The 27,408-nt window shown below is 42.2% G+C and overlaps 1 protein-coding gene across 1 annotated transcript; it reads left to right on the top strand.

Annotated features, from left to right (window-relative positions):
* The first annotated feature begins 159 nt into the window (after positions 1-159).
* On the top strand, positions 160-27,024 carry LOC144038907 (caveolae-associated protein 1-like). The gene is made up of 2 exons (XM_077551765.1): positions 160-935; positions 25,486-27,024. Exons 1-2 carry the CDS (start codon positions 405-407, stop codon positions 26,353-26,355), a joined length of 1,401 nt encoding a protein of 466 aa, XP_077407891.1. The 5' UTR covers positions 160-404; the 3' UTR covers positions 26,356-27,024.
* Positions 27,025-27,408: the final 384 nt, after the last annotated feature.

The following is a 27,408-nucleotide window of genomic DNA, read 5'->3' as shown; positions in this document are numbered from 1 at the left end:
CCGAACGTGCAGACTTTTTTTCCCCCACTGTGTGTGTGCATCCCAAATTTGTGTATGGGAGGAGAAAGGGAGGGGTTTAATGACAGGGGGAGAGCCAAATGGAAAAAAGGAGAGCGGCTAGAGAGAGAGAGAGAGAAAACACTGTTGGTAGTAGCTTGACTTCAGGGTTTCTCTGCTTGGTGAGGCATTCACATCCCAGAGCTCATGTGGTAACGTCCAGCTTTGCTTGGCACCACCTAAAAAGTGGCTTGAACACAGGATTTGACAAAGTCAGAGAAAGAGCATTTATGCTTGAGACAGAAAAGGATCTCTGCTAGTAAGAGAGGCCCGGTAGAAGGTGAGAAAGGGACCAAGAAGAAGATCTGAAGAAGTCTGATCTATTAACACATTGAAACTTCACTGACATGGCAGCAATGGAAGCACTGGAGTGCTCAAGCGCTCAGCTCGAGCCACATTCCCTTACCGAGATTTCAGACGATGAAGTCAACATCCATCCCTCCGAAGACGAAGATGATGTTCTTGCAGTGGCAAAGAAAGAGCTGTCCGCCATGGAAACGGAAGGGGAGGCTGCCGAAGACAAGGATGAATCAGGCAAGTCAGACCAGCAGGTGAATGGGGTGCTGGTGCTGTCTTTGCTAGACAAGATCATCGGTGCCGTGGACCAGATCCAGCAGACTCAGACCGGGCTGGAGTCCAGGCAGCAGGAGATGGAGCGCTCGGTGACCAACATCCAAGGCGAGCTCACCAAGCTGACCAAGAACCACAGCACCACATCCAACAGCGTCAACAAGATGATGGAGAAGGTGCGGAAGGTGAGCGTCAACGTCAAGACTGTGAGAGCCAACTTGGAGAAGCAAGGGGGACAAATCAAGAAGCTGGAGACCAATGAGGCCGAGCTGCTGAAAAGACGCAACTTTAAAGTCATGATCTACCAGGTGGGTGAGAGTTTATTTGCTTGTCTCAATTTCAGTGTCAGAAGCTCTAAGGTTGGATGGATGGGTGTGGCCCTCTTGTGAACTAATCTTAAACATTGAACTCCTTAATATCTAATTAAAGTAAAAGCCTGATACTGTGTAGCTTTCCAAATATGGAAATAACAAATTGTTTCTTTTATGAATGAATGGTTTTGAATATGAGGGAAGTTAGTTTACTTAAGACGCAGATGACTTCCAGGGTGTGGCTAAACTTTATCATGCTGGCAAGTGCTCAAGTGACAGGCTGTCTCATATCAGTGCTGTATTAAAAAAAAAACTACATTTATACATAGATATTTACATACCTGTGTATGTATGTATACATACACACATACAGTGGACTAGGGATTGGGTCGGCCCATGAATAGCAAAAAAATGTGTGCAAATGACACAGATTGAAATGCATTGAAACCTCCCCAAATCATCTGAAAACACTGATAACCCCTCAAAATAACACAAAAACAAATTATATACATGGGAAGTTTTACAGTATGTATCAAAAGTACTCTCTATTTAGATGGAATGAGAAAAGAACCAATATGCGTCAATAAAAAAAAACAATACAAGAAAAGCAACTCGACGTTTTTATTATGATGCATATCTAAATTCTAATTATTCTGTCAGTTTACAAGAAAGTTACTATGTAGTATGTACTGTATTTAGTTTTTGATCCCAGATGTTGCTTTACACCGCCCCTGCCCCACCCTATAGTGTACATTGGTTCAAAACTTGGAATCCACTCCAGGTGCCTTCCAGATATTTTCCTTCCATAGCACATGATGGATAGACCTGAAGAATACAAGCCTTCACATGTGAGAATGCTCACTGGTTGTCAAAGTCATACATTATTCGTTTTGGAAGTGAATTCTCTCGACTCTTTCCCTAGATTAAAAAGCAAATTAAAAAAATTGTGGAAAATACCACAAGTGTGTTGCAAGTTGTGTTTAAAAGGTAATAAGAGAGGGAAAAAAGCAAAGCAAATACAGTACTATATTTGAAGAGAAACTTTCTTCTTTTTTTTGCTTTGAAAAGAGTTCAGGGGAGCCCTATTTTCTTTTTTTAGCCTGTGAGGCAGCAGTGTGATGTGTAATGGCTTGCAGCTTTTTGCACTGTGGCGCAAGAACATTCAGAGTTTCCACCCTTGACTCAGACTTCATGTCTTGGACCAACCTTCCTCTCTGTTTCTTTTATTCTCCATGCAGCTGCTCAGATGAAAGCTCCATTTTAGGTAGTCCAGACTAACTATGAACATATAAAGGACATATTTGCCAAATGTATTGGAGTGTATCATATTTGTCCAACACAAAAATTATACACATTACTATAGATAACATCAGAATTTATTCATAATCATATCAAATCAGGTGAAATGTATACAAAAAGGCTTATGCTTACAGGTTCAACAAAATTTTCTAACTTTTGATTCACTCATTTCAAAAAGACAGGCAAATAAAAACAGGAGAATGTTCAAATTCTTTTGTAATCCTGATGAACTCCAAAAAGATTTTCACTCATAGCAGCATTTTTCAACACAGAGAACAAGAAAATACATGAAGCTCAAATGGTTCCTTTCATGTCTTGATTTTGTAGCTTTCAATTCCCGACAAAACTGCTCTTGTGCCCGAAAAACATGATTTTACAAAACAGATAACTGAGAGTGAAGTCTGGCCAATTCTATGGTAATTATATCTGACAAAGTTTTGCAGCAACCAATTGAACTTGTTCTTCCTCTAACTTCAAAGTCACAAGTGTAGTAATTATGACGGTTCCTGATTACATACCCGGAAAAACAAAAATTACTGCTTTCGTTACCATGACAACCTGGAACTGAGCTAAGGGGTTGAATGTGGCCAGAGGCTTTGACTTGTGGAAGCGGAGCCCAGAATGTGGGGGGAAAAAGCCAGTTAAGACAATAAAAGTACTCTCTCTGCTTGAAGCAGCGCTTCAAAAGCTACATTTCATACACTTGTCAATTTTTGCGCCGCAGACACATTGGCAACACTGGTGTGAAGACTTAACCTTTTCAGTTTTGATCCATCCATTTTTATAGAGAACTAGAAATTGCAAGTGTCCTCCCAGACCAGAAGTCTCGCGTAGTACCAACAAACACTAACTACAGTGAAAAATCCAAACCTATTATAACCCTGATGAGGACTGAAGCTGTTCTACGTACAGAAAAGACCCTGCCCTGGCACTCTGCTGCTACTAAAAACACACAGCTCCTAAGTGGTGTTTATTGCATGAGACGGCCTGTACATGCAAGGAAGAGAAAAGCTATTAACATTGGATTTTAATCTGTGCTTTATTGCCAGCTGTCAACCACTCAGTCTTTACTCTACTGTTTCCTTACACAAGTGAGGTCCTTACTTATGTTATTTACTACGGATCAACCCTGGAATTACATGGCTCAACCCCTTGCACAGTGTGTGTGATTTATCATGATCAAGAAAGACATTTTAATACATTTATGTTGCTTAGAATTAAAAAAAAATCAGTTTATCAGCATTTTTATTGGTAATGTGGTACTTGGTAAAGGAGTTGTAGCAGCAGTGGAATTATAGGTCAAATATTAAAATTTGAACATCAAAAGAGATCAAAATTATTATTATTTTTAAATATATTAATCAACAAAATAATCAACAGATTAATTGATTTTTTTAAATCATCAGTATTTGCGCAGCAGCCATACACCATCGAAAGTATCCATGTTTTTGGAGGACTCAAATTTACTAACTACTTCAAACGAACTGTCAACGTGAAAAAAAATTGTGAACTTTTAAGATCAGTGTTGCCATAGTTGGAATCTTTCATGATTGATAGTGTCTCTAAGAAAACTAGGGAGACAATTCGATATTAAATTCGACCTACTCTTTCTTCTTCTGTGGTGAAATACATTCTTGGAGTTGGAAGCATTCCCGTGGGCAATATTTTATTTTGAAATGGCTTGGACAGAACCAGCAAAAAGCGCAAAACAGGTCACAATGGGGTAGATGCCAACGGACTTCTGACTTCCGGGTTTTACACATCAGCACCGTTTCCGGCCACTGTTGGCTGCGTTCCAACACTCGCACCCCCACCCCTGCGCCCAACCGCGCGCTCTCGCTCATCGGCGGGAGGGCGTTTCGGCTATCTGAAATGCTTCGGACACTGAGACAGACACTACACACTTGCAGCCTCGCACCCGTCGAGGCACTAGCCTCACAACCGAGGGGCACAAAGGCGGAAGCGCAAATACCGAGACGTGGCCCACACGTCGCAAACCAGAAACGGTAACAAAGTTGATGGGGGAAAACCCGGAAGTTGGAAGTCTCGCCTCCTCCATGGCATATAGTCTATACTGCCTAGGGGTTAAGCAATATCTGCCATCTAGTGGTGAACACTTATTATTAAAACTTAAAACTGCTCCGCAATAAATATTTATTTTCAATAATCGACGGCAGTGTGCTACCAGTTGCCCATTTCTGAGTTTGTTTTTTCATGAAACAATGGTTATGGCTAAAAAGCAAATAAATCACATGATCACCTCATAAACGTATTACACACAGAACAAATTAATGGCTAACTAGTTTTGTATTCCAAAGGGAAATAGCTACTTCAGATTTTGTTAATTTTATTTAAATAAAGGGTTTGTTAACAAATAAAATGCTGCTATAATAGGAAAACTTTACAAAGCCCAATGAATGCAACCTGGGAGTGGTCGATTTCCAATTTCAAAAATATTTATTCACACAAATAATAGAAATAGAAAAAAAAAAGATGATTTATTTAGAAAAAAATGAATTATCAACCTTGTCTTGCATTCCAGTTTATTGCCGATGGGCCATGGGGAGCAAGCACGTACCTTTGTCCCAAATATGGCCATGTGCAAGACTGTCCAGTAGAGACTGATAAGATGAGATAAGGTGAGAGGACAATAAAGTACACTGTAAGAATTGGTGACCCGAGATTCCCCTTCACATCATGGTGATGGGTCATAATGCTGAACTGTGGGAGGTCAATGTAAAGGTGCTGAAGGAATCCATCCCCTCTGTGAGCTTGGGTGTGTTCTGATGAGGAGCAAGAGACCATATTTAGACAGCTGATTCATTGCACAGGCAGCCATTGTTCTCTGCACAAACCTCCTGCCTACTCATCTTCACGTGGAACAAGTACGGTTCCAGCACTGATCCCCCCGTTCCTCCCTCTCAGCAACTCCACCCGTGTAGATAACTCACTCCACATCTTTTCCACCTCAAGCAGCCACACCCTAATCCACCCTACTCACCGTTCTATCGCCTTCATTCCTGCTACTCTACTTGCATTTCATTACTTGCTTTTTCTAAACTTGTTTTGTTCACTCATCTACTATTCTGTATTAATGTTATGGTGCATTTTCCCCCATATCTCCAACTGTCCTGATCAGGAGCCTGGTTGAGCCCATCCCTTCTGACTATTCCCTGGACTGGTTAGTCACAGGGTTATTGTGAAAAAGGGTATGAAGTGGGAATTGAGCATGTGCCACATGCATAAAAGTCAGCCACCTCACAACCAACTTTCCTGTCAATAAAGCATTTATTCTTGCCACCATATTATCATTAAAAAAAAATACCTTTCAGACACAACAGTAAGGCTGTAACTACACATGTATGTATTTTTGATTTTTCAATACATAACATTTGGTACAGTACAGAGGAGTACCAACTCTCCACACAAATCACGTTTGGTTAGGGGCAGGAAGTTTCTTGCTTAGCCACAAACACATAACACACACACAACACCATGGCGGCTGTGGATCAGGGTGTAGAGACGGTCGCTCAGTAACCAGAAGTTTGGCTGTTTGATTCCCACTCTCTCCAAGTCATGTGTCGTTGTGTAATTGGGAAAGGCACTTCACACACATTGCTTCCAGTGCCACTCACACTGTTGTATGGAAGGTGGTCGGAGGGGCCGTAGGCAAACACTGGCAGCCTCGCTTCGGTCAGCCTACCCCAGGGCAACTGTGGCTACTTAAGTAGCTTACCGCCACCGCAGTGTGAATGTGTAAGTGCATGAATAATGTATCCATTGTGAAGTGTCTTTAAGTATCAGTATATAAACTCGATGCATTATTATTATAAACAAACACAGTGCAGCTCAGTCTCTTGCAAGTGGTGTCATGGTTGGCGATAAACTTAAGCATTACAGTAAACCTTACTGTAAACCTTCTTTATTATCGCGGAGGTTATGTTCCAAAAACCTCCAACAATAAGTGGAATTTGTGATAATTCTGCTAAATACAGTTTTAAATACTCCCTAGTCACTGTACTATATGTTTTTGTAGCATGTATGACACTTTTTTTAAATAGGTTTTTAAACACACTTCAAAATAATACAAACACATTAAAAAAATATTTCATTTACTGAGAGAGCAAGAAGAGGAATGGACAAGACGAAAATATTGTACCGTGTAACAGTGTAGCAGTTGCAGTGTTTACAGAAGAAGCATTTTTTACCAAACTGAAACATTTACTTCTCATCTCATAATATAATCATTCCAAAAGGTGCACATCATGAAATGAATGTATAGTCGGTGATTTCTGTAGGCATAAAAAGCAGGATTAAGGTGTTCAATTTCCTTCTGATCTTATTAGACACTTACTGTTTTATTTTACTCTTTCAAATATATGGTGTTAAACAAAGTCATGTGCTGCCACCTAGTACCAAAAGTGGAATTGCATCCCAAAATAGATCAAATCAAAGTGGACCAAAAAAATATGTGAAATGGCAGAATCCGCCAATGGAGGCGAATTTACTATACATCAAACTTATTCTATTGTATTTCAAGTGGCAAATCAATAAAAAAAATTATAGTTACAAAGAAATACATTAGCCAAGAGAGAAACCATCATTAAAGAAGAAAGCAACCAGCTATACAAGATACATTGAGTTTTATTTTTTATTTTTTCAATCATAGTAGCTGATAGCTACTGACAGCTACATTGAAAAGAACACAGCTTGGGAGTTATAATTCAAAATGCATCATGAGTAAACCCCCTCCTCTTTCACAGGTCGACCCAGGCCCAAATATGGACATCATAGTCTCAAAAGCTCTGGGCTAACTTTACAAGCAAGATTGTGTGAAATGTTCTTTCGACAGACACCAGTACTTCACCCCCCAAAAATTTCTGGAGTGTTTGTTTCAAGGTTTGTTAGGTACAAACTTTGTTTGTGTGACAGCAAGATGGCAAAGACATGTAAGAGGCTAAAATTGAGAAAGAGGGTGAGAGGATAAAGAACAGGAGTATGGCGACAACGTAAGAGAGAGATGTCTAAAAATAGCACCTATCGCATACTTGTTTGATTGTGAGAAGGAAAGAGCCATTGAGACTGTGTTCCTGTTTGGTCATGGAGATCTGATGCAGGACTGAAGACTTTGTGTTGACATTTACACCACAACATAGGAATGTTTATATAAAATACTTCCTGATTCTAATATGATTGCTAGGACCAAGAAAAAGGAAGTCAAACTTTTCATGTAAAATGCTAACAAAAGCGTTGAATAATTGTTAATCAAATGCATCTTATCCATCCATTTTTTATACAACTTGTCCTCGTTGAGTTAAGCAACCATACATTATTATTATTACATGTGGGTCAAATTTGGTATAGCATGGAAGCACTTATACAAACCCAACCGCAGTGGCACCTAAAAGACAAACATGGCACAAAATGAATGGAACTGAAAGACAGAAAGGTTTTCCAAACAATTTTTGACTTGTCTTGTAAAAAACAAAAACAAAAACAAAAAAAAACTGCTACTGACCAACACTGTTTGTTACACAACTTGTCCCACATGTGTGACACTCATGTGATGAAAGCAGATCAAAGCTAATTTTCCGCACTATACCATGGCAAGATAAACTGAACCGTGGTGAGAATGGAAATAGTTTACCTTGTTGGGGTGGTATCACCAACTCAAATTATTTTCTTTCTTTTTCTTTTTAAGCAAACTATAAATGACAACAGCCTGGACTGTGATTGTCTTGTGTATTGAAACTGTGTCTTACACAAACTGCTTTTTCATTTCTTGACTTTTCCACACAAGTCAGATGCAGATGACTCATATTCCCAAGATGTGGTTATACTAAAACATAATCACATTTTGTCTCCTCTTATGATTCCATTGCTCATGTGATTTTAGTGACAAATCCCCAAAAAGGCTTCCTATTAGATTGGACTTAAATAGGCTGAAAAGGTGTCATGATAAAGCATATTACTGTATACACAAATGTTAATTAAGAACCAAATAAGATAAGGCAGACCTGCATATGTAATTTTCCCTACGGCTTCTCGAATGAGACTCCTTTTGAAACACTAAAAAGTCAGATGATCTTGTGGTGACAAAATTATGTCCATATTGACGCAAATATTTTAGATAATTAAACAGTCTGACTTTTGTTTGATATTTTCATGGTTTTAAATTACTGAGTTATTTCCTGATTTCAAAAGTCGGTTTGCATGAGTGTCTGTGTTTAATTTTCGAATATTATTAAATATTTGCTCCTCATGAGCCCAATTTTCCAGTCGAATCTTGATTGGAAATGTGCCTCATCGCATTAGTTTATGTATTGTGCTCAGTTCTGGTCAAATCCATTTTGTTTTTTTTGTTTGTTTGGGTGTTGCCATGTTACTGAGTCAGTTTATTTATTTGTTTAAACTTTCCTGAGTTTTGGGTATGTGTTGTTAATCTTTTCAGGTGCCCAGTGTGTTAGTCATTCCTACATTTTTGCCAAGCCATTAGTTCATGATTTACTCACTTATACCTTTGTTAATTGTGTGACAAGCCAGATGAAGGTGCAGTTGTATTTCACTCAAAATTGTCAAAATAATAAGAGAAGTCACAAGTGGCATTCACTACAGAGCAAAAGTCATTTCATAAGGATAAATAAATAAATGTTTTTTTAGTTATTCCTATTTTAGTGGCATGTTGGTTTTCCACCACAACGGAATAACATCAGTTCCTCAGCTAGCTAAGAAAAAGTGAGTCTCATCCTTGAAGAGTAGAGCAATAGAGAAATGGGCTAGGGGCCTATTTTTTCCCCAAAGACTAGAAGAAAAATTCTTGAAAATTGTCATATTTTGTCAATTTATTTATACAGCAAATTTTTTGAAAATTGTCGTTTTTTTCCCATTTATTTATATAGCAATGCATGTTACATTTTGAAGCCTGAAAACACAAATATTTAAAAATGGGACTTGAAGAGTTGCAAAATAGTTTAGCCCCACTAAACTCTCTTTTACCACCTCATGCCCGCCTGCCCTGCCAGATGAAGAATCCCTTTATGGTTATGAGGTCTCTGAGGTACAGACCACGGTCATACTCTTCTTTCCTAGACTGATGTTGCTGTGGCTTACTACAAAGACTTACACAGACTAGTTTTGACAAGCTCCATTGACCACTATCAATAAGAAAAAAATATGGGGGCCGTAAAAGATCAAAAAGGCTCAATATACTTGACTAGTGAAAAATTTGCTGCTGCAGGTCCACAGGTAGGGAGTGGAAAACCAAATAGAAACCCTTGTTATGCCACTTCAAAAATGAATTTACTCTTTTGATTCCATGCCTCCATTTGGGACCAAAAAATTCCTACAATGTTGAAAGTGTTGGACACAAACACAAACAGCAGTGGTAGAAACCACTTTCTTTTACAGCTTTATAAATCTCACCATAAATGCCAAGATCCTCCATTGTTATTGAAATGACTAACATGAGGTTGCTATGGGAACAGCCACCGTCATGCCACACTACATCGATTGTCACTGTTAGTCAAGCATGGGGAAATGTACATAATATAGGGCTCATAATATCTATCTATATATATATATATATATATATATATATATATATATATATATGTATATCAATATTTGTTCATCATGTGTGTTTACCTCTAGTTTGTGTCAATGTGAGTGTATTTACATGTGTACACTTTTGTTTATATTTATGTATCTGTATGTACCGACATGAAAGTACATGATCAGAACGCCCCTGAACCAAAGTATGTGGTAAACACAACCTCCAGTGATAGCTGACAATGGCAAGCTGTGTCTTGCAGGGAGAGCTAAAAGAAGTAAGAGTGAAACACTCCACAGCTTCCTCACTTAAGCATGTCTGCAACCTTGGAAACAGTTCATGAAATCTTTATTTTGTGTTAGATTCATGGATGCATAAGAACAAAGTTGCCCTGTTTAAGTCCACATGATAAGTGTATGCAAACCGTGTTGGTCTAAGTCAACACACGGGAGGTCAGCACAATCTTCTAGGCTAATGGCTGTAAAAATACACCAGAAGTGGAGAGAAAATTTCTCTGCAGCAGTTGGGGTTATCTGGAACTAAAACACACAGAAATATTTGTTATGTTGCCATGGCGCTGATGCTGATCTGTCTCATTCTCACTGATCTAATATGCCGCATTTAATCTTCTTTCCTACTGTGGCTGCAAGGTAACCACAGAGGAATTGAAAAACAAAGGCAGGTGTGTTGGGGTAAGGAATGAAGGGAATTTGTGCAGATGGAAGGAAATGGAAAAAAGAACAGCAGACAGAAATTTAAAAAAAAAAGTTCTAATAGGGGGGTGGAGTGGGGGAGGGGGAGAGAGCACGCTACCATGCTCTAGTGCAACACCATGCCGGGTGACTCATCCCTTGCTCTCCCCCCGCGGGGAGCTGTGGCATGCCATCACTTTATATAGCAATCTTGCTCGCTCTGGTCCCATGTCTCTGATTGAAGTAAACTACTGGAAAAATAGGGAGATGAATAGTGAGTTCCCGCCCCAGATTTTTATGCTGCGTGTGACCGTCACACGCTTTCCCATGGTAGTCTCTGGAGAAATGTTTCCCCACAAAGCAAACAGTGCTTTGACGAGACAAAGCCATGTATGTCCACACACACAACACCCTGCAAAGACAATACACAACAATTTGTAATATCACTATTCACCATTAGAAGGCAGACATGTTATAGTTGTGCTTACTCTGTGTCTTATACGCACTGGCGGAGCCAGACTTTTATAAATGGGAAGGGGGGGGGGGGGGGGGGGGTACTTCAGGGTATTCAAAGATTATGCCGAATAATTTGTTTCACAATAAAATTATTTCAATCGGACTCTCTAAATGTTGAAATACATTTAAGTACATATTAACCACGCAGGAGATTTTTGCACATAATGTGTGGTTTATTAACAATGTGCAAAAAGATTCAAAGTTTATGAAATAAACATCAGTGTTTAATATTAATAAAATTTCAAGATATACACTTGTTTAAGGAACAAATCGTATTTTGTCCCCGTTTTTTATTTTCCACACACCCTATGAAAAAATTAATAAATTTCTTCCTTGTATTACTACTTTATTTTATTTGACTTCATTTACTTTGATTACATAATATTATTAATGTAATTAAATCCCCCACTTCTAGACTAAAAACGTTAGGGCATATACACTAAGTGTTGTCAAAACAGGGGGGCTTTAGGACCCAGATGCGGGAAGACAGAGCAAGGAGGCAGAGGTGTAGTCCAAAAAATAAAGGGATTTAATTTCTATTGACAAAGAGGGTTCCAAAGTTCAAAAACATAAAACAAAGCATGAACTTGAACAAAAGATGGAACACAAAAACTGACAGCAACAAAACATGAACTAGAACTAGAACTAGGGAGGGAACAGGAAACAGGCAGCATGACATGAGGACAAACATACATACCACAATGCACCAACACAGACAGAGGAGAGACAGCAGACTAAATACACCAACACTAATGACGCAACAAGACACAAGTGGCTGAGGGCACTGATTGGACAACACAAGGAAGGGCAGGGTCACAATCAACAAGACAAGGAAAACACACAAGGAAAGCAGAAACTGAACATGACAGAACCAAAACATGACAGAACCCCTCCGTCGAGGGACGGCTTCCAGACGTCCCTTTAATAATTTCAAAAACAGGGTGGGCGGAGGGGGGTCACGGAGGCGGGAACCTGACACATCCCTCCAGTCTAGTCCGGGGGACGTCCCGGGCGCCAGACGAGGCGAGGACGCCCGGGGTCCTGAGGCTGCCGTGGAGGCTGCCGACGAGGCGCGAAGACTTGAGGCGGCCGACGAGGCGCGAAGACTTGAGGCGCGAAGACTTGAGGCGGCCGACGAGGCGCGAGGACTTGAGGCTGCCGACGAGGCGGCCGACGAGGCGCGAGGACTTGAGGCTGCCGACGAGGCGCGAGGACTTGAGGCTGCCGCGGAGGCGGCCGATGAGGCGCGAGGACTTGAGGCTGCCGCGGAGGCGGCCGACGAGGCGCGAAGATTTGAGGCTGCCGTGGAGCCGGCACGGAGTCCGGGGCCTGCTGTGGAGCTGATATGGGAACTTGGAGCTGACGCGGAGCCGGAAGCTGCTGTGGAGCTGATCCGGAAACCTGGGGCTGCCGCAAAGCCGGGACGGAAACCTTGGTCTGAAGCGGAGCTGATACGGGATCTTGGGGCTGACGTGAAAACGGGACGGAAACCTGGGCCTGACGCGGAGCTGATACGGGATCTTGGGGCTGACGTGAAAACGGGACGGAAACCTGGGCCTGACGCGGAGCTGATACGGGATCTTGGGGCTGACGTGAAAACGGGACGGAATCCTGGGCCTGACGCGGAGCTGATACGGGATCTTGGGGCTGACGTGAAAACGGGACGGAATCCTGGGCCTGACGCGGAGCTGATACGGGATCTTGGGGCTGACGTGAAAACGGGACGGGATCTTGGGGCTGACGTGAAAACGGGACGGAATCCTGGGCCTGACGCGGAGCTGATACGGGATCTTGGGGCTGACGTGAAAACGGGACGGGATCTTGGGGCTGACGTGAAAACAGGACGGAAACCTGGGCCTGACGCGGCACTGATACGGGATCTTGGGGCTGACGTGAATACGGGACGGAATCTTGGGGCTGACGTGAATACGGGACGGAATCTTGGGGCTGACGTGAATACGGGACGGAAACCTGGGGCTGACGCGGAGCCGGGACGGAAACCTGGGGCTGACGCGGAGCCGGGACGAAAACCTGGGGCTGACGCGGAGCCGGGACGGAAACCTGAGGCTCCGACGGCCGACGTGGCTCGGAGCCCTGAGGCTCCGACGGCCGACGTGGCTCGGAGCCCTGAGGCTCCGACGGCCGACGTGGCTCGGAGCCCTGAGGCTCCGACGGCCGACGTGGCTCGGAGCCCTGAGGCTCCGACGGCCGACGTGGCTCGGAGCCCTGAGGCTCCGACGGCCGACGTGGCTCGGAGCCCTGAGGCTCCGACGGCCGACGTGGCTCGGAGCCCTGAGGCTCCGACGGCCGACGTGGCTCGGAGCCCTGAGGCTCCGACGGCCGACGTGGCTGACGTGGTTCGGGGACTTTGGACTTCGGCTGACGTGGTTCGAGGACTTGGGGCTGCCGCGGGGCCGGCACGGAGTCCGGGAGCTGCCGCGGAGCCGGCACGGAGTCCGGGAGCTGCCGCGGAGCCGGCACGGAGTCCGGGAGCTGCCGCGGAGCCGGCACGGAGTCCGGGAGCTGCCGCGGAGCCGGCACGGAGTCCGGGAGCTGCCGCGGAGCTGGCACGGAGTCCGGGAGCTGCCGCGGAGCCGGCACGGAGTCCTGGAGCTGCCGCGGAGTCGGTACGGAAACCTGGGACTGCGGCGGCAGACGTGGCTCAGGGATCTGAGGCTGTGGCGGCAGACGTGGTTCGGGGACTGGGAACAGCGGTGGCAGACGGGGCACGATAGGGACTTGGGGCGGACGTGGCTGACGTGGCACGATAGGGACTTGAGGCTGCGACGGTAGACCTGGCAGGATAGGGACTTGAGGCTGCGGCGGCAGTCCTGGCAGGGAAAGGGACATGAGGATGCGGCGGCAGACCTGGCAGAGGACTTGAGGCAGCGGCGGCAGGCGTGGTAGGACAGGTACTTGAGGCTGCGGCTGAGCCGATACAGGGACCTGGGGCTGCGGCGGAGCCGACACGGGGACCTGGGGCTGCGGAGGCAGACGTGGCTCGGGGAGTTGCGGCTGGCGACTCCGAGCGCCACCATCTGAAGCCCAACGACGCCCAACTCCCTTAACCAAAGAGGACAGCAGGTCCATTTGGGCGGCCATGACGTGCTGGAGCTCCTCCTGGCGCGCCTGGCGCGCCTCCTGATTCCCCATCATGGTTTTCAGCACTCCCGCTGGGTCCTTCTATGGTTGGTGCATTCTGTCAAAACAGGGGGGCTTTAGGACCCAGATGCGGGAAGGCAGAGCAAGGAGGCAGAGGTGTAGTCCAAAAAATAAAGGGATTTAATTTCTATTGACAAAGAGGGTTCCAAAGTTCAAAAACATAAAACAAAGCATGAACTTGAACTTGAACAAAAGATGGAACACAAAAACTGACAGCAACAAAACATGAACTTGAACTAGAACTAGAACTAGAACTTGGGAGGGAACAGGAAACAGGCAGCATGACATGAGGACAAACATACATACCACAATGCACCAACACAGACAGAGGAGAGACAGCAGACTAAATACACCAACACTAATGACGCAACAAGACACACCTGGACCAGACACAAGTGGCTGAGGGCACTGATTGGACAACACAAGGAAGGGCAGGGTCACAATCAACAAGACAAGGAAAACACACAAGGAAAGCAGAAACTGAACATGACAGAACCAAAACCAAAACATGACAGAACCAAAACATGACAAGTGTTAAGTATTCTTCAAGCTGTTTTGTGTGTAATGTTTATATATCTTATTTTGAAATATATATATATAATATATGCTTTTAATTTGGAAGGCCGCACCGTTATTCTGTTTCCTGTTTCACGTCTCCATCATTCAGCTCGTGCATTTATTTTTAGCTTGTGCAAAACAATCTATCTGAACATAAAAGTTATTTTAAACAGTCACTAACGTCTCACGGGGAAACCAACATGACATTGACAAAAATATGTAATCTTGATTGGACACTTGAGATTCTTCTTCTCCAGACTCCTAGTGAGGTGTATTACAACATTTTGTGGTAAATAGCGCCAGCTACTGTGCAGGAGGGGCATAACAATTAGTAGGCATCAGGTTGGAAGAAATGCTGGCAGGCTGCATTGCAAGACGTACAGCACCATTGCACCGGTGCTGTGATATGTCATTCATTTGACGCCTGCGGGGTCCAATCACATTTGAGGGGCAGCAGTGCCACCCCGGCTTCCTCTCTGGCTCCGCCAGTGCTTATACGGCCCATATACATACTGTACTACAATGTTTTGTTGTTGTTGTTTTAAGTGTTTTTGGAATGTTATGGAGGACAAACATAATACTACAATAATATTTAGATTTTGAGTGAGTTGATCCCATCCATCCATCCATTTTCTTAACCGCTTTTCCTCACAAGGGTCGCGGGGGATGCTGGAGCCTATCCCAGCTGGCTTCGGGCAGTAGGCCCTGAACTGCCAGCCAATCGACAATTCGCCAATCGAGTTAATCCCTGTGGGAAAAAACAACTAAGTTAGTTCTTGTACTTAATGTTCGTTTGCTGTTCAGCAGTTTTGTGCCGTCCACGAATAATATTTTTTATGAAAGAGAGTCCTTTGAACTGTAAAAACAAACAAACAAAAACTTTCTGATTATTTTCTCGTTTGCTTCAAACCCTTTGTTGTTGTTGTGTTGGCATAGTTGATCTTTTATACATTCACTGAATAATGTACTATCAAAAATGACAAATATCAAGAGCACATATTTGGCATGTTAGCATGTATTTTGTCCATATTTCAAATTACATTTTTGTCATACATCTGATTTAGGAAGTGTGTGGTCACAGGAGTGCTGAAAAATGGTGCCCCTTTCATTGGGTTGCCCCTTCCTGATATATGGAATGCATGACAACAATGTGAGGTTGACAATTTAGCCAGCAAATGGTTTGCCACTGTGTAAACAAAATTCAATTCCATGATATATTCAATTTAAAATAAAATCTAATCCAATCCAAACAAAATTACAACCTTAAAATACAAACTTGAGCTGTCTTCAGTAAACTGAGTCTTTTGATTTAAGCCTACAATTCCATGACCACTTGGCAAATTGGATGTGTTTATGAAATCATTGCACTTGAATTGTAAGGTAAAAAAAAAAAAGGGAGTTGTCTGAATGGACTGATTTAGTAGGCCAGTATAAAATGGAAATATGGTGTCCCCATTTGCCACTTGAACCACATTCAGTTCCTCTTTACATCACAAGTTAAGTCATGACGATGCCGTGTTTTCCTGGATTTACTGGAAAATCCCTCAGCAAGTGTGTGTGTGTGCGTGCGTGCGCGCGGTTGTGTGTGTATGAGAGCCTGTTTTTGTGTGTAAGGCGTGTAATGGAATGTGTACGCCTACATTGGACAGAATTGATGTTGCTCATGCAGGTATCGTTACTACATGCACGCACACTCACAAAGACATCTGGCTTTGGCTTAGCAGCAGGGGAGTGCATGATACTTGAAGTTTAAACAGGAAAACAGTAACAGAGAGGGCTGTGTTATGGCGGGATTCCTCTATGCAGTGCTGATGAGAGGTTGCAGTGTGGGCTGAGGGTAGAAAGCGTCCATAGAGTCCACAAACAAACAGTCACTCATACAAGTTGTACACAGAAGTTATTAAACAAATGCGTATTGACAGATTGTCCTAAATCACCTGCATGAACAAAATGTAAATGTGATGTTTCGGAGAGTAATTATTTTAGTTGCTTTTATGATTTATTTGTATTTATTTAAGATTTGTATAAACTGTATACGACTGAAAGGGTGCATGAACACAAGGCCACAGTTGGCAGAAGTACAGAACATGCCTGGGAAGTATTGTTGCAGCTGAGTCCTTGCACTGATTAAATAGCACAATGACTCATAGGACTCAGTGCCAACATAAAAATGTCTATATTGGGACACATAAAATACTGTTTTTCCTTGTTTAAAAAAACAAAAACAAAAAAACAGTAAAGCAGTTTAACTTGAACCTTAATTCAGTGTTATAATAGTCATGAATTTTTCATTCCATTAAGTTTTTTTTATATTATTTTATTTAGTTTAGACTCCCCCCCCCCCCCCCAATTCAGCTAGTTTTAATTAGTTTCTAGAGTGAATTTGTCTCATTGGTTTTATTAATATTTATTTTGTTAAGAAATTGTTTAAATGTGAGTAGTTTTATTAATTTTGTGTTACTTTCTGTTTTTTATGGGTTATTTCTTGTGCTTAATAATTTTTTTTTTAAATAAATAAAGGTTGCAGTAAGAATTGTATAATAAAAACTCAAAAGGTATCATTTTCAAAAATTATAAGCAGATGAAAAACGATCAACAAGTCAAATACAGGTATAGTATAGTATAAACAGTCTGCAGATTTTGAGGTGCAATACGTACATAACATAAACTTCTGTCCATCTATGTAAACAACAGGCCACTTGCCCATTTGTTTTTATCTGAGACAGTCATAGTCAAATTGGATGATGAATGGATGATAGTTTGTTGTAAACTGTAGATCAGGGTTGTCCAAACATTTTTGAGGGCCGCACACAGAAACATGGAAGTATGCATGGGCCGCCTTGAAATTCTTTAATTTATTAAACTGAAATCAAGCAAGCAAGCAATTATACATTGTTTTATTTATCTTTCTGTTAAAAGGGATAAGGCAGATTTAGTTCAGTATATTCAAGATTTTGTCGTGGCCAAGTGCCCTGTATCCCACTCAATTAGATCCACCCCTGCACTGAACAGCAACCAAATTCCATCTCCACATTTAAAGCAAAAAATAGCAAATTGTAGTAAGTTGACAATTTTTTAAAGTTACTTCAAACTTATTCATGTTCATAAATCAGACCTGAGACGTTGGATGGTGGACCAGAATTTCATCGAAGCCGTCCAGAAGTCGTTTTCCATGGCCCCACCGAACTCCTCCCATGTCCGAGTTTTTTGCCTCAGTGACCGCCGAAGCCGCATTCTGCCTGGCCAACCGGTACCTGTTAGCTGCCTCCGGAGTCCCACAGGCCAAAAAGGCCCAAAAGGACTCCTTCTTCATCTTGACGGCATCCCTTAGGATTGCCGCTACGACAGGCACCAACCATCTTATAGCCACAGCTCCGATCAGCCGCCTCAACAATGGAGGCGCGGAACATGGTCGACTCGGACTCAATGTCCCCCACCATTAACACTGTGTATAGTGGAGATGGGGTGCTGCTGACTTTGACTCGGGACGTCGTGAATCGGTGGGGAGAATACTTCGAAGACCTCCTCAATTCCACCGACACATCTTCCTTTGACGAAGCAGGGTCTGGGACTCTGAGCTGGGCTCCCCTATCTCTGGGGTCGAAGTCACTGAGGTGGTTGGAAAGCTCCTCGGTGGCAAGGCCCCGGAGGGTGGATGAGATCCGCCCGAAGTTCCTCAAGGCTCTGGATAATGTGGCGCTGTCGTGGTTGACACGCCTCTACAACATCGCATGGACATCGGGGACAGTGCCTCTGGATTGGCAGACCGGGGTGGTGGTCCCTCTTTTTAAGAAGGGGGACCGGAAGGTGTGTTCCAACTGCAGAATAGAGGGATCACACTCCTCAGCCTCCCGGGTAAGGTCTATTCAGGGGTGCTTTTGAGGAGGGTCCGTCGGGAAGTCGAATCTCGGATTCAGGAGGAGCAGTGTGGTTTTCGTCCCGGCCGTGGAACAGTGGACCAGCTCTACACCCTTGGCAGGATCCTCGAGGGTGCATGGGAGTTCGCCCAACCAGTCCACATGTGTTTTGTGGACTTGGAGAAGGCGTTTGACCATGTCCCTCGGGGAATCCTGTGGGCGGGTGCTTCGGGAGTACGGGGTACCAGGCCCCCTGATACGAGTTGTTCGGTGCCTGTACGACCAATGTCAGGGTTTGGTCCGCACTGCCGGCAGTAAGTCAAATTTGTTTCCAGTGAGGGTTGGACTCCGCCAAGTTTGCCCTTTGTCACCGATTCTGTTCATAACTTTCATGGACAGAATTTCTAGGCGCAGCCGAGGCGTTGAGGGGGTCCAGTTTGGTAGCCTCAACATTGCATCTCTGCTTTTTCCTGATGATGTGGTGCTGTTGGCTTCTTCAAGCCGTGATGTCCAACTCTCACTGGAGCGGTTCGCAGCTGAGTGTGAAGCATTTGGGATGTAAATCAGCACCTCCAAATCCGAGACCATGGTCCTCAGTCGGAAAAGTGTGCAGTACCCTCTCCGGGTCGGGGATGAGATACTGCCCCAAGTGGAGGAGTTCAATTATCTCGGGGTCTTGTTCACAAGTGAGGGTAGGTTGGAGCGGGAGATCGACAGGCGGATCGGTGCAGCGTCTGTAGTGACTCTGTATCGGTCCGTTGTGGTAAAGAAGGAGCTGAGCTGAAAGGCAAAGCTCTCGATTTACCAGTCGATCTACGTTCCTACCCTCACCTATGGTTACGAGCTGTGGGCTGTGACCAAAAGAACAAGATACTGGATGGATACAAGAAGCCGAAATGAGTTTCCTCCGTAGGGTGTCCGGGCTCTCACTTAGAGATAGAGTGAGAAGCTCGGTCATCCGGGAGGGACTCAGTGTTGAGCCGCTACTCCTCCGCGTTGAGAGGAACCAGTTGAGGTGGCTCGGGCATCTGGTTCGGATGCCTCATGGACGCCTCCCTGGCCATGTCCCACTGGCAGAAGGCCCCGAGGACGACCCAGAACACACTGTAGAGACTCTCGGCTGGCCTGGAAACGCCTTGGGATCCCGTCAGAGGAGCTGGTTGAAGTGGCTGGGGAGAGGAAAGTCTGGGCTTCCCTGCTAAAGCTATTGCCCCCGCGACCCGACCCCCGATAAGCGGTAGATGATGGATGGATGGAAATTAGACCATGACACAGCATAAAGTGGAAGAAATCATTTTTGATTGTAAAATTGAATTATTTTTATTTGCCAGTGTTTTGAAAAGAATGTATTATTTTAGTTATAGACAGTTTATTTGTATGATTTGGTGTCTTACTCTGGCCAGCTCCACCATGTTTTTCTTTTCTTTTTTTAAACCTTGAAGGTCAAGTCATTTTTAGTATTTGCTGTGGGCCACTGAAAAATTGATGGCGGACCGCAAAAGGCCCACAGGCCAAAGTTTGGAAACCACTGCTGTAGGTATAGTAGATAGATTGTTTATTTGTATGTTTTAGCCCAAATAAAATAGTCCTTCAACATGTAAAATAAGCAATGATAATGGATGCTATCAAACAACATATCAAAACAATTGTAACAAAAACCAAACAATTAATCAGAATATGTGGGTTCTATCTGAAAGGCTGTGTTGTGGGGAGTGCTGGATAGATGCTGTGATCATGCAGACACAGTGAAAGAGAAATGCTGTGTGGTGCTAATCACATCAGCCAGCTGATCTCAGCAACTCACAAACTTTGTTGCACACACATTTCAAGCATCTACCGTGGTTGGCATTTGGAAGAAATCTAGCGTTCCTTTACTAATCATCATAATTAACATAACCAGTTTTACGTTCATTGTTAGAATCAGAATCAAGATGATGTCAGAAATATGAATGTGCACATATGACATATGGGCTCGGTGATCTTTGTACATAGACCTGTGACACAATTGTTTCTTGCACTCTTGTTATTAATAATAACCGACATCTTGCGCAATAAAAATCAACAGAATCTTTCAAACAAACGTAAACAAAGATAAAGGTGTGTGTATGTGTGTGTGCACGCGTGTGTGTGTATATATATATATATATATATATATATATATATATATATATACACACACACACACATATATATATATATATATATATATATTACAATAAATAAGATGATCAGAATGTAAGGCTTTAAAGTTCCACTGTCTGAAGAAAACACATGACTACTCCTACTACATATTACTTAATGTGATTAAGCATTAATCATACAACTAGCTTGAAATAATATTTTACATGTAGAGATGGGGGGGGTCGACTGAACATTATCAGCGTGTTTCTCTCCTTTTTTTCTTAAATCACACCAACATGCTGTGGTATTTTGTGACAACAGTCATTTTCCTCAGATCTACTAGCTAAAGTGTAGCACAAAAGAGAACATGCTGTTTCTGCAGCCTTGTCAAGACAATCAAATAAACACACACTCACACCACCGCTACATACCTCATTTGTCTATTTTCCATGGCTCAGAGTGTGTACCTTCCTGCCTTTGGCACAGCAGCTTCAAGGAGAACAATGTCCCATTAAATTAGGAGGTTCAGGAAGTCAACACAACATGGTGAATGAATGCTTGAACTTTTCCAGATACTCTTGTGTACATTTTTCATAACGTATGTGCATGTAAGCGCTTTGAAAGCACATGCACGCAGGTTGAATCCTTCTCATGCAAACTAAATAGTGAACCACTGTCAGCTGGCAAAATGAGCTCTCCCTGGCACATAAAGTGTTGACTCATTTAAGGTGCTGTAAGTAGATGTTCTGTGGAAACTAGTATAACTTAAATAGTCCACATCAAATGCCATTTATTTCAATAAACCAGTTTTTTATGTTTATACTGCACAGAGGTGGCAAATTCAGGTCCAGAAAGTAAAAACCCTGCCACAGTTTGGCTTTAGCTCCTGATGCTAGCCAGTTAGCTAGCTCCCTAGCAGGTAAACGAGCACCATGGGCGCTAGCTAGCTAAACTGTGGCAATGTTTTTTCTTTCTGGACCTGGATTTGCCACCTCTGTCAGTAGGCTATTATAAAATAATGCTTCCTATTTGTGAGACAATTTAGGTAGGATGTAATTTTCCAGAAATTCTTTCTTCCGGCCTCTATACTTGGCTAATATTACTTACAATTAGAGGAAGCAGCACTACATATCATTTGACACTCTCTTGGCACCATGGAAATTTCTTTTCATGTGGATAGAGATCGCCACAATCCACAATTGGTGTGGAAAGACATTTTGACCCTTTGGACATTAGTTGCTAACAACACTGTGTCAAGCAATTACGAAAACCCAATGACATTTTCATCAAGACTGAAGCAAGAATTTCAACCAGACAAATATTTTCCATTTTCCTTTCAACACAGCTGGTCAGGAAAGCCAGGATTCCTCTTTTAAGGTCAAGTTTACCCAAGACACTGCAAAACAATACCTTCATAAAACCGCCATCGAGCCTCAACAGAAAACAATAGAATGGAGACCCCCTCTACTCCATGCCCCACCCTCATCTCCCTTGCCTCAAGCTCCCGGCCTTTGATGCTATCATTTTCCTGCTAAGCAGATTTCCACTTTTCCACCTCTCTGAAGCATCATCCAAGTTGTGCTGGGACTTGCTTCATGCGACAGCAGACCAGCATATCTTCCTGTGTCTTTTGTTCGGACGCTGTTGTGTTCCTGTTTTGTTTAACGAAAGGAAAAAGCACAACATGCGCAAGTGTTGCCTTTCACGAGTACTTCCACCTTCAAGATTTACCATGATGGAAAAAGGAAGTCCTCCCACCCTTTACGCGTCTTTTCCATCCCTTCATTAACAATCTATAGTGCATTGTATTCCAAAGGTGAAGGGTCACACAAGAGGAAAATGTTAGTGAAAAAGTGAGAAAGATGTCTGGTTGATTGATGGGCCAAGAAAATGAAGGCAATGCAAAAAGGGAAAGAGAAACAAGTGGTGCTGTGGAATTCTTCTCAGTGTGGTCATTTCTGTGAAACAAAATTAGCCAATCTATGTATTGCTACACAAAAAAAGTCAAAGGAATTAGAAAGTTCTGCTTCAATCTACCACACTTCTTTAAATCTCAGCCAAACTGCCTGTAAAGTCAGGTGTCTATGTAAGCACAGCAAATAGACTAGAAGCACATTTACCTTGAGGTCACCTTGTGTTAGTGAACCATCACCTGCTATCTGTCTGAACATGTGAATATTGTCAAAGAAAGAAGTACTATATTGAATAATTGCAGGCCCTCTTGCTCAGCCTTCTTGCAACTTTACAATAAGAACTGTTGCACAATCTGAAACTAACTTGATGAGATACATATTTGGAGGTCACAATTCATGTTGCTTTTTCTATTAGTGCATTGTATACAGTACACGGTTTTCATACATTTACCCATCTAATCTGGATAAACTGACTCACATTAATGCCAATGTAAAATTTGAGATTTCATTTACAGTTGTGCTTATACATAAGTTTACATAGGGTTTTATGAAATATTGACAATTTTTGGAGAATATGACAATGATTGAACTGGGACCATCTCATTATTTTCTTTATTGCTTTGTTTTATTTAATGATATCGCTATTGTGAAATGCATTATATTTACAAAAATGTCACCTTATAGGAGGATTTTCATGAGGCATATATCGAGGTCTTGTATGATTTGTCTTTTTTTCTGTCATTTTTCTCAATAATATGCTGGGACATTGGACTGTAGAATTTGATCTTTTCATTGGACATTAGAATTGTAATCCTAGCAGTCTGTGTTGTGTTAAAGGAATTACCAAAATTAATAAACCATAGCTCTTATTGTTTTTTGGTTTTATTGTTTACATAGTTGCCTCACATTGTTCATTAACATAATGAGGTGAATCTACTGTTAACTGTCTACTGTTTGGTCAAAGTCTTAGTTTTTATATATATACTTTTGTAAATCCAAGTGAGCCTGCAAAAGAGTATAGGGAGGAACTTGCTTTACCTTTATCCTGGCACGCATGGACAAGTAACAGGTAACAGTCACCTCATATATTAATGAGAGCGGTGGGGAATGTTTATAGGTTCAGATTTTCTTAGGAGATGATGCTCTTGCACAACCCTTTGGCCAAAAGGGATGTTTCCATTGCCTCACCTCTGTCAAGGTTAATGCACATTTTTCTGAGTTATTCCTCTCTCTGGCATGACTGAGATGAGTACAATTTGAAGTATTGTTGCAGTAAGTGAAAGGTTCTGTCAAATGTAATGATCCAACAACTCTGTTTAGGCTAGTCTGTAATTTCAGCCCTTTTGCATGACTTTGGTGAGTGATTCATGTGCCTCACTTCAGTTATCTTGTATGTACTTGTGTTTATTTGACAAGGAAGAAAAAAGAACAAGCAGACATAAATCCATATTAGGGGCATTCAATTACAATTTTGAAGGCATTAAGTGGTCGCCAAACTGAAATTATAACCAACAATGTGAATGTCAGTCAAACCCAAATGTTTAAATAAACACATCTAATTTTAGATTTTAAGATGTACTTATACTTTTTATCATGACAAAACAATTATCTGAAGTTTTTCCACAACTGCATCAAGTTTCCATGTCAGTCCTGTCACATTCTCCCTAATGTTACAATTGCTAGTATTTTAGTGAGAATGCTGTGATGAAGAAACAGAGGAATAACACAACTGATTTTTTTTTAGACAGAATGCTCACGTACACCCGCACACTAACGCACGCACACACACCTGCAATTTGACATGCCATATAATTTGCCGAGAATATGTAAAATATCCTATATTATTATCAGGGTTGGGAGGGTTACGTTTAAAATGTATTTCGTTACAGTTACAAGTTACCTGCTAAAAAATTTAGTTAGTAACGTAAACCAAGTACCATAATATTAAAGTAATGTAAAAATTACTTTGGATTACTTTTGGATTACTCCAATACCAAGTATGCTCATGAAGTCAAAATACAAATAGACATCACTACAATTTATATTTCTATACAGTGCACCCCTGCTATTTGCAGGTGATAGGGACCCGGGCAGCCTACCATTAGCAAACAGAAAAAGCTCATAGAAGAAGCTTTTCCATCAGATGGCAAACTAGTTTAGACTAATTCAACAGAAATGTAAAATGTATGCAACAATACACAACATTTTGCATCAAATAAAATATCAATTCCACACAATCTACTTCATTTTAAATTACCATAAAATGGATTACCATATCTAAATTCCCCTCTTTTTATTTTCCAGTTTTGCTTAGACATCTCTCTCTCTCTCTCTTTCTCGCTTGTTTGCTCGCTCACTCTCATCGTAGGAATTGTAATCCCTTGAAATAATCCCCATTTTTAATAAATGTACCTGTAATCTGATTATATGTTTTTTTCCCTGAAACTGTAACAGAATACAGTTTAAAAAAAAAATTGTATTCTGATTACGTAACGGTGGTACATGTATTCTGTTACTCCCCAAGCCTGATTATTATATATTTGAGGCTTTCATCAACATAACAAATCTTTGTTTTGCCTTGATACACTCCAGCCTAGTCTATTCTATGACCTCATCAGACATTTGATTTCCTTGCTCAAAGTTTCCTTTAGTTCTACTGCCCTCTATTGAAAAAACAAAACAAAAACACTTACTGTAACAGTAAACAAAACTTGAATACTAAAGAAAATAAAACTTATAACAAATGTACGCGTTGTGCTTTCTTCCTTTCCTTTTTTCTTTAGAATTCAAATGAAGCACACGATTAAGTAGTAAAAGAAAGAACTGTGCTTTAAATTTGAACCACTTCATATTTATCAATTATTTTTCTCTTCTCCACAGGATGAAGTCAAAGTTCCCTCAAAACTCAACGTTTCTAAGTCCATGCGGGTATCTGAGTCTGTATCAGGAAGTAGAGGAGGAAGTATGCTGGAGCTCAAGGAAGCTACGGACGAGCCTGGAGAGGAGGCGGAAGAGGGAGAGAAGGAAAACAAACCCACTATAGACCTTTCCTCGGATGAGGAGGGAGTGGAGATCGAGGACGTCCTTTACGAGACCCGTGCTGCGCGTATCAAGCGCAGCAGCCTGCAGCGTGTGCAAACCCTGAAGACGGTATTCTCTAAGGAGAAGATGGATAAGACTAGGGCAAAGACCAAGGATAACCTGGAGAAGACCAGGCAGAAAACCAAAGATAACCTGGAGAAGACAAGGCAGAAGACAAAAGCAAATCTGGAGAAGACCAAACAGAAAACTAAGGAAAACTTGGAGAATACGAAGCAAAAGGCTAAGGAGAACCTGGAGAAGACCCGACACAACATTGAGAAGAAGATGGGAAAGCTCGGAACACGGATGAGTGTCAATCCGGAACGCAAGCAGAAGCTGCAGACATCCCGCGACAAGATGCAGAAAGCCTTCACGCCAGACCACGTGGTGTATGCCCGTTCCAAGACTGCCGTGTACAAGGTGCCCCCTTTCACCTTCCACGTCAAGAAAGTCCGCGACGGCGTCGTTGAGGTCGTCCAAGGCACTGAGATGGTGGAGGTCTCCCAAAATGCTGAGCCCTTCAACGAAATGGATGAAGACGTCGAGGGAGGAGGCGTGGAGGTCGAGATGGAGATGATGAATGGCGGAGATGATGAAGATGAATACGAAGAGGAGGAAAGCCATGATGTCCTGGAGGATAACGAGGATAAAGACAGAGACAGCGACTAGACAACGAATTAGGAATTTGCCAAAGTCTTTGACACCAGCCCTGAGGTTCTTTTGTAAAAACTGAATACAATGTAGGGATTGAACAGATCTGTTCTATTTTCCTTCAATTTGATCCTACGTTTGTTTCCTTTTTGTTCATTCATGACACCACAACATGCTTCCATGCCTAGTTAAACCAGAAACAGTTGGCAAATATCAAAGATTATGAGTAAATTATTTGACAACTAACTCTGATTATGGTTTGACTATACTGTACTATTACCAATGCCTCTTATAGCATTATTTTTATCTGCCAATGGTCAGAATACACATCAGAAAACTAGCTACCGATAAACCTCCCTTAACAGATGGTTTGTGCTACTTCACCAAAGACTTTGTTCATCTTTAGCCGTTGTACGTTACTCTTTCTACGTGCTCCTGAAATTGTGTCCAGCAGCAAGGTCAAATAGACAGAAAAACATCATGAAATCACTGTGAAAACAATCGGGTCAAAAATATTCAAAATTGGCTCATAAAGGGACCAACCCAACTTTTCGAGTTAAATGTATAACTCACATTTTTCGGGGTTGTTCATACGAATCAACCCAAACAAACTCAAACATACAAAAGAGCCCAGGTTTGTGGGGATTTTTTTTGGGTGCAAAACAACCCGATTTTGGTCAAAAGAAATAACGGCGGGGACGGGGGGGGGGGGGGGGGGTTGATCTAATTGAAAGCAATCAAAAACAACTCAATTGGACCCACTATATTGGGTCAACCCACGTTAATGAGTCCTCCAATTTTTTACCCCGCTTTTTTAAGGGCGCAAGTTGTTGTGGGTTATTCATTTGACCCAACTTTTTGGGTTAATAATTAACCCCCCAAAAGTGGGTATTGGGTGAAACAAATGACCCAAAAGTTGGGTTATTGGATTAAATAAATAACCCAAAACGTTGTTGGTCCCTTTTTAACCCATTTAGGTTATTTTGGGCCCAACTGTTTTTAGAGTGATCATAAAGTATTTGCATATCCAATGGAGAATCATTGAGCAAATAAAATAAATCCTAAGAGAAG

This window comes from Vanacampus margaritifer, chromosome 18 (genome assembly GCF_051991255.1).
Source record: "Vanacampus margaritifer isolate UIUO_Vmar chromosome 18, RoL_Vmar_1.0, whole genome shotgun sequence".
NCBI classification, from domain to species: Eukaryota; Metazoa; Chordata; class Actinopteri; order Syngnathiformes; family Syngnathidae; genus Vanacampus; species Vanacampus margaritifer.
The sequence above is the reverse complement of the archived record's forward strand: the minus strand, read 5'-3'. Positions and strand labels throughout refer to the sequence as shown.